The sequence below is a fragment of the Brachyhypopomus gauderio genome, chromosome 19 (assembly GCF_052324685.1).
Source record: "Brachyhypopomus gauderio isolate BG-103 chromosome 19, BGAUD_0.2, whole genome shotgun sequence".
Taxonomy (NCBI): Eukaryota; Metazoa; Chordata; class Actinopteri; order Gymnotiformes; family Hypopomidae; genus Brachyhypopomus; species Brachyhypopomus gauderio.
Window position 1 is genome coordinate 11,189,765 of NC_135229.1, and position 13,020 is coordinate 11,202,784.

The 13,020-nt window shown below is 39.3% G+C and overlaps 1 protein-coding gene across 1 annotated transcript; it reads right to left on the reverse strand.

Annotated features, from left to right (window-relative positions):
- Nucleotides 1-4,520: 4,520 nt before the first annotated feature.
- Nucleotides 4,521-8,029, reverse strand: LOC143482950 (caspase-7-like). Its single transcript, XM_076981567.1, has 7 exons — nucleotides 7,870-8,029; nucleotides 7,200-7,523; nucleotides 6,814-6,830; nucleotides 6,559-6,630; nucleotides 5,796-5,901; nucleotides 5,078-5,561; nucleotides 4,521-4,984 (listed from the first exon to the last, which is right to left on the reverse strand). Exons 1-7 carry the CDS (start codon nucleotides 7,874-7,876, stop codon nucleotides 4,828-4,830), a joined length of 1,167 nt encoding a protein of 388 aa, XP_076837682.1. The 5' UTR covers nucleotides 7,877-8,029; the 3' UTR covers nucleotides 4,521-4,827.
- Between the last annotated feature and the right edge of the window lie 4,991 nt (nucleotides 8,030-13,020).

The window sequence follows — 13,020 nt, forward strand, 5'->3', positions numbered from 1 at the left end:
AAATCCAAGAGCAGAAAGTATATGTTATGAATGCAAAACAGAAAAAAATATATCAAAAGTATATATTTTTTATATAATTGGTTATTTGAAACTTATTTTCGTTTGCATTTTGACAAGTTTTTGGTTCCATTGTTTTTGTTTTTTTGGATTTTCCCAGTAAGGTCTTTTGCTTCTGGAATCTCTCTTTGCTTCTGCTTCGTTTTTTGCTTCTGACTTTTGGAACACATTTCACGTGTGGGAGGGTCTATACTTTCTGCTCTTGGATTTACTTTTGCTTTTGCATTTAGCAATTAACTAAAACCTTTGTATAAACTTTAATGGTAAAACTCAGTTTACATGCTACTGTGAAACAGAACCCCCGCGTTCCGCCATGTTTGAAAACGCTGGGAAGCTGGTGGGGTGGGCGTGGCTTGGTCCCAGAGGCGGTCTCAGAGCTCTGTGTCAGTCCGGAATCAGTGACCAATGGAGATTGCAGAGGAACGCCTTCATCTAAGACCCTCCCACACGTGAAATGTGTTCCAAAAGTCAGAAGCAAAAAACGAACCAGAAGCAAAGAGAGATTCCAGAAGCAAAAGACCTTACTGGGAAAATCCAAAAAAACAAAAACAATGGAACCAAAAACTTGTCAAAATGCAAACGAAAATAAGTTTCAAATAACCAATTATATTAAAAATATACTTTTGATATATTTTTTTCTGTTTTGCATTCATAACATATACTTTCTGCTCTTGGATTTACTTTTGCTTTTGTGGAACTATTGAAACAAAAATCACACCATATTTTCATTCCACACTTTTTCTACCTGGCCTCCTGCAGGGGGCAGTGCTGGGGACATTTGCATCCCATTAGGCCAGGAGTGGCCAACCTGCGGCTCTTTCTGGTTTCATGGGTCTCTCCAGCCGGTCCACTCTCACCTGCACTAACGGTCTGTGTCGTGGCCCGGTTACCTCATCAGCTCTGAGGGCGACACACTGCTACACCTTCGTGCTGCGCGGTTTGTTTACAAGCCTAGCGAGCCGCTAATACTTTTAAAACCGCCGTAGTGGAAAACAGGAGACTTTGTGTCTCGTTGGCGAGACGCGGTCTTCTGTCACACGTTTGGAATAAATCACATACGAGGTGCAGCAAAGGCACCGCACACGACTGAGGGAGTTTCAAAACTACTGACACTGTCTGTTCTCTTCTTCCTAAAAGTGAGCGCAGGTCAGTGGCATTGTAAGAGTGTTGATAACGGAGTTTATCCACTTTTTACCTAGAAAACAACAGTTTTCTGTTGTTGCATAACATTCTGTTGCGTACATAACAGTGCTCATAGTGTGCTCCAAACGTGACAAAGTCCTGAAGCATATCACGCCTTATGTTTATATCGAAGTTTGTGTTTGTTTTTTACTTAATACTTAGTTTGTGTCCATTTTACAATCCCCCCCCCCACACCCCCCCCCGCTAATAATTAAAAAATTGTCTCTTGGTCTCTGACGGGTTGGCCACCCCCGCATTAGGCCATCCTTTGTTATGTACATGCAGCCATCTCCAGGTAGACGGGGGTATGGTGGTGGTGGAGATGGAGCGGGGCTTTGCCCACGTTTGTCCCAGCACCTGTCCCCTCAATTTTAACTACCATAGTATCATGCACTACCATACATTCATATACACCAACACCTACCTACACACAATCCCGCTGGGGCGGGCATGCGGGCGTCACTAGGGAGTGCGGCCCTGGGACTCCACTGCTCCTGGAGGGGCCACCGGCGGGTGGGTTTCCCTGGTCTTTCTCTGCCTGCCTCTGGCCTCTGGGGGAATGTTGTTGCAACTTTCTACCCTTGCTAGTAAAGACATTCCATACATTTATCCTATGTTGCACTTACATAAACACACAAAGTCACACACACATACATCACAGTCATTTGTGTTGTATGTCTTACACTTTCTGCTCTTGTTTTAGTAGCAGCAGTTGGTGAACCATTGCAGTGGTCATTTGAGCTGTGTCTTTTTCTGCCCTTGTCTTTTCCCTTTTTGCTTTCTCTCCCCCTATTTTCTCCCCTCCTATTTTCTCTGCTGTCCTGTATGGACCACCTAACCCCAATTATTTTTATCACTATTGTACTGTATTATACAGAATTGTTTTCTTTTGATCCTTACATAAAAGGGTCATTCCAGGATTTTGGTACATTTCAGGGATGGTAACTTCTGAAAATTTGATCTTCAATTTGATCATTTTAAATCATATATTTATAATCTACAGGTTATAAACTATCAAAAAGTTTGATTCGTCAATCTCAGATATGGAAGAAGTTTTTTCTTTATTAGATTGGTGTGCAGTAAATTGGTATGCAGTAACAGGGTTGCGACTAACAGGGTTGCAAATTTAGGCTAAGTTGTGGTCTACCCCAGGAACAGATGCTCACTGTAAAATTTAGCTATGTATACAAGATCAAGGACAAATATGGTTATATAAGTATATAAAGTAAATTTTGAATCTACTCAATATTTGTGACGTTGGGGTGCTGGAGCAAGGACGAGACACGAGTCCAGGTCTCCGGTCCAAACGACACGTTTTATTTTGATGTATTGCGCAACGGTGCACAGAAAACAAACACAAAGCACACAATGTGCAGACTATAGACAACGACGAGCACAGGACACTGCGCGAGCGCACATTAAATAGACAAACCACAGTAGCCCCACGTGATCACGAGACGATTCACAGGTGAGACTTATTAATCACACAACAAACCCCTAACCACGTATATACACTGACGCAGACAAAGCACGTGGACTACGTTGACACACGCCCAAAAGGGAGGGGCCGGGGTCCTCAACGTGACAATATTAGTCTTACAATATGAGAAACAGGGTTGCATTCACTGAGTGACACACACAACTTGGACAAACATATTTGGAAAAAAAACCTTGAAAATTGTTAGAGCACTTACCATTTTTCTTGCCATGTGGGCAGGAAATGTCCTTGTGATGCAAATTCCTTTGTGCTAGTACACAAATATTTTTAACCCTTTCTCTGCCAGATAAAATTCCTTATGGTAACAGGGTTGCGCGCATATTGTGGGACACAACTTAATAGTGTAAAAACTGTGACATGCAATACAATGTAGACCAAATAAGTTGTTTTCATAAGTAAAGGAGATGCATTTCAACAATATACAAGAGGAAGTAATTTATTTAGAGCTTATTTTAATTGTTAAATTTGGCAAAGGAGTTGGTCACCCAATGTGTGGGACAAGAGAAAATGGCCATTTTTTGAGGTGGTTCAAAGGTATTCGGTCTTTTGAATATCTAAGGCGCTTATTTTTCCACCAAATTTTACAGTTTGTCTTATAACAAGTACAATGTTTAAAAAAAATAGTCATTTAGATATTTTGGATATGTACATTTGAAATTTAAGTGGTGGGACAGGAAATGTACCAAAATCCTGGAATGACCCAAAAATAAAGTTGTCCTCCAAAGATGGGGGGTGTTGTGTTTTTGAAAGAGACACACTGCAAAAAGTACAATCTTGATAAGTTAAAATTGCTCAAGAATATTATTCTATTTCAAGTAGCAAGTACATTTTTTGTATAAATTTATGTAGAAATATCTTTACCTATACCTATTGGCAGTTTTTCAAAAGACAAAAACTACTTAAAATAGGGTTAAAAAAATCAGAGCCATTTTGAATAATCAATATGCCACTTATATGCCACTATAATTCAAACATTATGTTTGTGTCAGTTTCACATTATTTCAACCTTTCACAAATAAAATCTCAAACATATGGTCCTGTAGATGAGGAGAGCTTGCAGTCTCATGAGGCAGCCAAAGGTGTGTATTGAAAGGTGTGTCAACAGCAACCACCCACACCCTGACACACGCCTCATTTACATAACACTGCAGGTGTTGCAGGTGTCAACTCATGTCATTTGACAGTTACGTTGAGAGTGAAAGGTATTTCTGTCAAAAGCAGGGGGCTTGGTAGTTCTAGATATTCTGCATAATGAAATAGTGCAAATTTACATTAATCACTGAATTAAGCTTACCTTGTACAAAAGATTGTATATCTTTTCTGGGGGCAGTCATGGCCTGGTGGTTAGGGAACTGGTCTTGTGACCGGAGAGTTGTAGGTTCGATTCCCAGACCTGAGGCCATGACTGATTTGCCCCTGAGCAAGGCCCTTAACCCTCAATTGCTCATTTGTATAAAAGTGAGATAAAAATGTAAGTCGCTCTGGATAAGGGCATCTGCCAAATGCCGTAAATGTAAATATCTGTTCTGAATTTTTTTTTATTAACTAACTAAGAAGATTGTGAATATTTCACATGTTCTAAATTTTGTTCCATTGTGTGCAGAATTTTTTTAATATGAATTTCTGAGAATTTGAACATTTAAAAAAATCTGATGAAAGATTGATTTATATTGACTTTTAAATAATAAAATTAATGAATATGTTAAAGAATGTCTTGTCCTGGTTAAAATGATGTATATGTTGTCTCTTCCAACATGAGATATGAGTCAAATATGAGTCCAGATTTGAGTCATGATGACGCTTTAATTGTCAGTCCATTTATATACCACACAACAGAATGAGACACCACCTCTACAGGACCATGGAGTAACAGAGAAGAAGAACATAAGTGTGTATTTTATATTTACTGTTGGTCTCTGACATTAAAATGGTTAATATATGTAAAATATCACAGTAATATAAAAATTTAAACAATTTATTGACACCAGGTGTCCGCTACTGTTACTGAAAATCTATGGGTCACACTGGAATTTATTCTTTTTATGTAAGACATAATAGTGACTGTTGAGGGGTTTGTCAGCTATGGACAGCTATGGTTTTCTGAAAATTAGCTTCTTTCTCAGGGTGAACGAGGAAATTGGAGTTGCCTTTGCATCATACCACTGTTCCTTTTCATCCTTTGCCCTTGCTTCAATCTTACTGACCTCGTTGTTTACTCTGGTCAGGACTGTAAGGATGTCATCACCCCTAGGAGAACATGAATGTGACATACAACATGAATTATGAGTCTGACACTAAAACCCTGTGGTCTGAAAACACAGAGAACACAGACAAACTCACCCCTCACTTCCTTCTCTTAGATGTCTACAGAGTGACTGAATGAACCATGAACCTTCTTCAGAAGATCGATATGCTCTATAGCCATCTACTGTTGACCTGGCGAACAGGAAGTCAGAGTCTTCAGGGATGGTATAAAACTTTTTGCTTGTGTTAGGAGTGGGTACACTGTCATCTGAGACCTCACATTTTCTCTGTTTGTTTAGTCCTCTGCATGCCTGGATAAAGAAAACCTTGGGCTTGTTAAGTAGAGAGGGACAGTCTTTCCCATTAAATGGAGAGAAGATGTCCTCTGTAGGACACAGATTCCAATCACATCCAAAAACACCTTCACTGCATCCATGACTAAGCACACAGCAGACCCAACAGTCTCCATCATGTTGTTGCTTGCTGTATTCTTGCATGAGTTTGGTCATCTTCTGTGCAGTCAGGTCTTTATGCACCTCTATTTTAAAACCCAATAACTTGAACACTCTCTCCAGGTGATCTGAAACAGAGATCAAACACAGGTTTGTGTTATTGTTAGAAAGCAGGATGTTTATATATCTATTACTGTGTTTCATGTCAATTACACTGTTGCCTGTGTTTCAGTACCTGAAGTACTGAACATGAAATATAACATTTAGAATATAATTTCTGCAAAGACATGCAAATGAGAACAATTACTCATTCCAGTTGGTCTAAAGCTCATACATATAACATTAAGAATGAAAATTCAGACCAGCATCCTTTTTGGAACCGTGTCGGTAGTGTTCGTGTTCTGGAAAGTTTTCATTGTTGATGATCACACACACACCACGTGGTTCACTACTCATTGTGTATTCCTCCTATAGGACAAAACTCAAATCATACACTGACACAAATAGTCTGTATCACTACAAACATGCTGAAGACCTGCTCTGGTCCTGGAGACCTGGAGTCCAGCACAGTCTGGTGGTTTCCCTGCTCTAAAACACTGGACACCTGCTACTTCACTGATGTTTAATGTGAGGGATGAAGCAGGATGCTGAGTAGAGTTTTAGATTCACTTTGAATTCTGAGTAACACAGCACATAAATACACAAGAGACAAAGACTGAATGAGAACTAATAGACACTAGACAACAGTCACACTTAAATACAAGAACATAAACAAGACACAACACACACACTTAAATACAAGAACACAAACAAGACACAACACACAGACTTAAATACAAGAACATAAACAAGACACAACACGCACACTTAAATACAATAAGATAAACAAGACACAACACACACCTAAATACAATAAAATAAACAAGACACAACACACACACTTAAATACATGAACATAAACGAGACACAAGTGGAACACATCACGTTAACAAGAGGGACAGGTGATTTGAATGACGACAAACAAACACACACACGCCAATGCACACACTCAAACAGAGACACGTGGACATATACGAACATAAGCACACTGACACACCCGAGGAAGGAGTCAGGAGCTGCAATTACCTCCTCAAGCTGATGACGAATTGGTAAAAAGTCCTCCTGTTTGTAGTAGATGGAAGCCTTCTGCTCCACTTGCTGGACCACCGACAAGGGAAATACAGACAGACTGATTGTAAAAGACCTTCAATCTCTGCTATAAACTCAACTGCTTTATGTGACATCAGGTTGAACAGAAAGACATTGAGTGTTATTTCAGAGTGGGATGTTCTCCACTGTTATGTAAATGTGTGGTTGATGCATATTTATAGCATTCATTACCTTGTTGATCAGATAATCTGAGAAAACAATGATGTGAAAATTAAAGTCAGAAAACACATACCTACACACAAACACACAAACACATGAATATATATTTTTATTTTTAATTTAATGTTTATAACTGGCAACTAATAAAAATCCCAAATTCATTATCTCAGAAAATTTGAATATTGGTGATTGTTGAAGCACTGACTCCAGCTGCAGTCCAGTTTTGTGAACCTCCCCCACACTTTTTAATGGGATTTGTTTCACTATCCTCTCCAGGGTGCGTTCATCCATATTGCTTGTACACTTTTATTCTACCACATCTTTTCCTCCCCTTCGTCTCTCTAATAATGTGTTTGGATATATTACATTTATAGTATTGTTTGCCCTTGTTGTCGTACCTTCAGGTGGTGGACCCCCAGGGATCTTCCTGGTGTCCGAGGTGTGCTGAGTTTGGCGTTTGTGTAGTCCCACTTTATCATAAACAATGTTGTCGCGTTCATGTATTTTATCTATCAGGATGCGGCTGGCGTTATGCCCTTTCTTTGTAACGCTATCAATCATACAACGTGCTCGATCAGCTCGTTCTGGATTCTTCTGTAGGATTGATTCCACTTCTTCTTCACCCAACACCTCCTCATCTTTCAGATCATCCAGCAGTTGTTTGATCATAGGCTCTGTCAAACTCTCTTTTAACTGAATTCGTACACGTTTAAGCGCTTCATCTAGGGAAAGTAGCGTGGTGGAAAAATTACATTATCATGGCCTAGATTATAAAAAACATTTTCACATTTTTGTAATCTATAGGCTACAAGTCAGTTAGTATGCACTTCAAACTGGCAGAAAAAAACATTAAAAATATTAAACAAAACAAGGATATCATTTATGTACAAATGAATTATTGGACAAAACCCCAGTAGGCCTACATTTATCCGTAGTCTATTTAAAATCCTGCTAGAATTTCTCCACGGTGATTATTTAATTTCTTTTCTCTAGCATATGCACTTTCACCTACATTTTGCCTACATTTAGTAGCAAAAGTAAATTATGATACGAGGTCATGTTTCTTACCGGCCATCCTGGTTATCTGTCACTTCTGTTTTTGGTGAATGACTTTATTAGATGATATTAGACGATTAAATATGTCGAAACACAAATTATCTATAAAGCAACCGAAGTCTTTACAATGAAGTAACTGGCAGGCACCTCCTTTTATATTCTGTAGCTAGGTTAAAAAAAAGTTTCCATTCCCCCTATCTCGTGTGACGGGTACAGACCAAGAGAGAGGCGGAGTGGAGGATGTTTGATGGGTACTCCTTATTGCCTATAACCACATAGCGACCGAAATAATGATAAACAAAATACGCTTTGCAAAGCGAAAGTAAAGTAACCACGGTCGTTCAAGCTGTAACGCAGCAAACATCCTCAAGACACTTTTAATGGCATTCCATTGAGGTCCTCCAGGACCATGGAGCAACACAGAAGAACACAAGTGGGGGTTAAGATGGTTAATATATGTAAAATATAACATTAACATAATATGAATACATTATAATATTAAAATATTTAATCTGTGTCAAGTATCTTCTGTTACTCTAAATCTATAGGTCTATATCAATCTATATATTGGAATTAATTATTTTAATATAGGACAGACATGATACGGTGATGGTTGAGGTGTTGATCTGGGGGGTATTCCAGAAAGCGGGTTTAACAAACTCTAAACTTAACCCGGAACTCTGATGATATTTTTATATTTAGCAGAAAAGTGCGATTATATTATTATTTTCTCCACCTTTATAATACTGTATTGAGTAAATATTTTTTAATTGAACACTTACTAATTCCAGGGGGGTATTCCAGAAAGCGGGTTTAACAAACTCTAAACTTACCCCGGAACTCCGAGTTGTCTTACCCCGATCTGACATACTCCAAAACGGCTGATCGGAGTTAAAGTAATCAGGGTCGCTCAACTCTGAGTAGGTTGACCCAGACAGAAGCGCGTTCACGTGTAACTATAAAAGGCATTCTTAATGGGACGCAGATAAATAGGATTTATCATGGATTTAAACACGAAAATCAGCCGAGCATCGTATTTCACACCACTGTAGCTGGAAGTATTAATGACTGCGTATCCAGAATATTTAGATATTATTAAACGTAAATGTAATACTGCGGTAGATGCTAGAGAAAGGCAGTCAGCATGTCAAAAAATTGCCAACAGAGTTAATGCGGGAGTGAAAATGATATTTTTATATTTAGCAGAAGGGTGAGATTATATTATTTTCTCCACCTTTATAATACTGTATTGAGTAAATATTTTTTAATTGAAAAATACTTACACTCCAGGTCTAATCTGAGTGTGAAACACACATGGCATCAGATAAAAATGAAGTAGAATATTGTACAAAGTGGTATGGCTGTACATAACTATATCTTATTCTTAAAATATATTCTAAAATATATTTATTTACAGGAAAAATGAAATAATTAAACATAACTGAATTTGACTGTAATGTATATTAAAAGGTTACAGGGTGGATGGTGGGGTGGGTGGTGGTGCATGATTTAATGTGGAAAGCAGTGATTGCAGATGGAGTCTCTGGCAACTCCACCATCTCCGTTGTCACCCACATGCATGTAAGGTTCCTCATCTGTGGGCATGTCAGAGTTGGTAGGCTGTTGCTCTTCCTGGATGCTTGCAATGTTGTGTAATACCACATATGCCATTATTATGTGGCACACCCTATCAGGGGTTACTCTGAGCCCCTTCAGGCACTGGAACCTGGCCTCGAGGAATCCTAGGGTCATATAAATTCTTGCCCTGGTTTTGCTGTGGGCCTGATTGTAGAGGGACTGTGGTCTAGGTGCAGGATCTGAATAGGGAGTCATAAGGTAGGCCTATAGGACGGGCAGGGATACCCTCTGTCTCCATGAAGGAGGCCGTCATAGTGTCCTATAATCGCACTAGGGACTAGGGACTGTGGTCCAGGTGCAGGATCTGAATAGGGAGTCATAAGGTATATGGGCGGAGCCACCGCGATTGCGTCATTTTGGCCGCGCGGACCCTGGCGGCAGTCACGACACGTCAAGTGAACCTAGATTACGAAGCTCAAGTGTTGAGTGAAGGCAGCAGCAGAGTAAAGGAGACGCGACCGGAGCATGTGCAGTTTTCTCATAGACAGCCTGATCGCTTCATATATGTAATGCTGCAGGCCGGAGCCCCGGTGGGCGTTGGTAAAGGGCGGAGCATGTGTCAATCATTTTCGACTGCAGCCAATCAGATACTAGACTTGTCAATCAATTTTTATTAAGCCAATTATCAGCCAGAGTTAGCTGTTAATCATTTTTTACTGCAGCCAATCATCTTAACAGATCTGCCAAAAGAAGGCGGAAACTGCACGGAGAAGCTCTTTAAACAGAAGTATATGCCGCTCTTACACAAAAGTAGGTGAATAAAAACATTAGAAGAGCCATGACTTTAGACATTTTTTAATCAAAGTTTAAAATACTTCTCACGAGTTATTCTGGAACGGCACTTTTATGTTTTTTTTTTTCCTTTATTGCACGTATTGCATCATTTGTACATCATATACTGTATATATAAGTGGTGAGTGTAAATTGTTAGCGGAGGGGAGGTGTAAATGGCTGCAGTCGAAAATGATTGACACATGCTCCGCCCTTTACCCACGCCCACCGGGGCTCCGGCCTGCAGCATTACCCTTCTCGATCGCTTGACCCGGTGACTGCGCCAGCTAACATGTTTATAATTGTAATGAGTACATGAGTACATGTAAAAAATGTAAAAGTATTAAACTGATGGAAAATATGTAGTGAAGTAAAAGTGGAAGTAGGAGAAAAAAATAATACTCCAGTAAAGTACAGATACAGCATTTTAGTACTTAAGTACAGTAGTGAAGTAGTTCTACTTCGTTACTATTAGTGGTGGGCCGTTAACGGCGTTAATGGCGTTCGTTAATTTGATACTCATATCGGGCGATATAAAAATTATCGCCGTTTATCTATTCTTAAAGTTGGGTTGGGAACTGGGTCAAAATGGGTAAGCAAACTATGATGACTTTCAACATGATAGTTTAGCTCGGCTGTATTCCTAACCAAATTGCACAGTAGGGGCGAGAACGAGTTTTCAAACCTGTGAATTACAAATCGGACGTGTGTTTACATGGATGCAGTCACGAAGTCGCCAGGTTTGCTTCATGGAAAATTCATTTTTAGGAACGTAAAGTATTACCAGAGCGGAGCTCGGAGCGGTCGTTTTCTGCATGGTCCTAGCGCTAGATTTGTCGCTATTTAAATATTTCTTTTTAACCGTTAAAACTGCAGAGGACCAAAAACTGACTTTTAGTCAGTACTTGGGTAGCACGCATATGAGCCATTTTAATTTAGATTAATCTAGATTAATCTAGATTAATTTCAAGATTTCAGTCAGATTAATCTAGATTTTAAAAATTAATCTATGCCCACCCCTAGTTACTATACAACTCTGTCAGTGAGCCCCTCTTGGACTGGGACCGGTGCAGCGTGAGGGGTACTGTGCCGTTCTCACTCAACCTCTTCTACTTTTGGCTTTCAAGAAAATCATCCAAGACACAATCTCAACACAAGAATTAAAAGGTAAACCATCCTCCATTGGGTGGCCCGCAAGTGAAAGTCCATATTTATAGTTCTAATTTAGATATAGCAGTAGCTAAATGTAACATGTTACAGAAATAAACATAACATTTGATGAATGAAACGTTAGTTAAGTGTCACCGAATGCAAACACGACCTCACTGACAAGATAGTGGTCAGTGTGTGTCAGAAAACACTATTATTTCATTATGCATGTTTATTATTTCTTTAAGATTATAGACAATTATCTTTGTACAGGAGGTGATCTGTTCTTTGTACAGGAAACTGTTCACTTCTGTTGTCCTATCCCTAAACCTAGGGATTGGACAAAATGAGAGGGGTGTGTTTGAAGGTTTTATTATCCATGTTTGAAGGTCTTTATTCCCCATAAAGCTATGAAATAAACAACAGTGAGCCCCTCCTGGACTGGGACCAGTGCAACGTGAGGGGTACTGTGCGGTTCTCACGCAACCTCTTCCACTTTTGGCTTTCAAGAAAATCATCCAAGAGTGTTTCAATACAACACAATCTCAACACAAGAAGCACAGACTCATATATGTCGGAGTGGTCTTCAGACAAGTTTTAATAAAAAAAACTAACCAGAAACAAACACATGACATTCAGTTACATCAAAGAGGCAGTGACATGTACGGTCGTCTCTTCTGTGCTCTTGTCTGTAAATTCGAGTCCGGCTGAACCAGCTGCCAACGTGGCGTCCACAGCCATGTGATTCTACCAAGTTCACAGGAACAGCACTTTCACTCACTCACTTGAGTCTTCTGGACACTTGTGATCAAGTGAGGCAGTTTGACCCATTATGGTTCTTTCACTAGAAATTTGAATGATGTATATCCGTTTTTCCTCTGACATTTTTACCTGAGGGGTTTTTGGCAGTCGCCCTTCTCAATAAAACTTGTTTTTGGATACGTCTGCATTAGTTTGCGTTGCAACATGTAGCAGCCATCAGGCAAAATAAACAATTTCTCTTCTCCGAACTTCGATGTCCCTGCCAGAGTTAAGTACAAGGTTCAGATGAATTTCATTATAACAAAAAATAGAGAAATTCATGTGGTCATTGTGCGCAAGCAAAAACAAATTATAACAAGAAGAAATAAATACACACTGCATTAATTAAATGTCACATTAACAATATAAAGCACATGATCTTAAATCACTTTAAACAAACAAAAAAAGAAACAAAAGATTAAAGGGTTCTGCCCAATTATTATTTCATTATGCATTATTATGAGCTTTATGATCACCTTTATTATTATTGACAAACATCATTGTACAGGAAGTGCTCTGTTCTTTGTATAGGAAACTGTTCAGTACTGCTGGTTCTGGGTACTGTAACAGCAGCAGGGAGAGGTGCGAGAGGAGAGGGGTGTGTTTGAAGGTCTTTATTCTCCATGTTTGAAGGTCTTTATTCTCCATGATTGAAGGCCTTTATTCTCCATGTTTGAAGGTCTTTATTCTCCATGTTTGAAGGCCTTTATTATCCATGTTTGAAGGTCTTTATTCCCCATGTTTGAGGGTCTTTATTTCCCATAAAGCTATGAAATTAACAACAGTGAGCCCCTCCTGGACTGG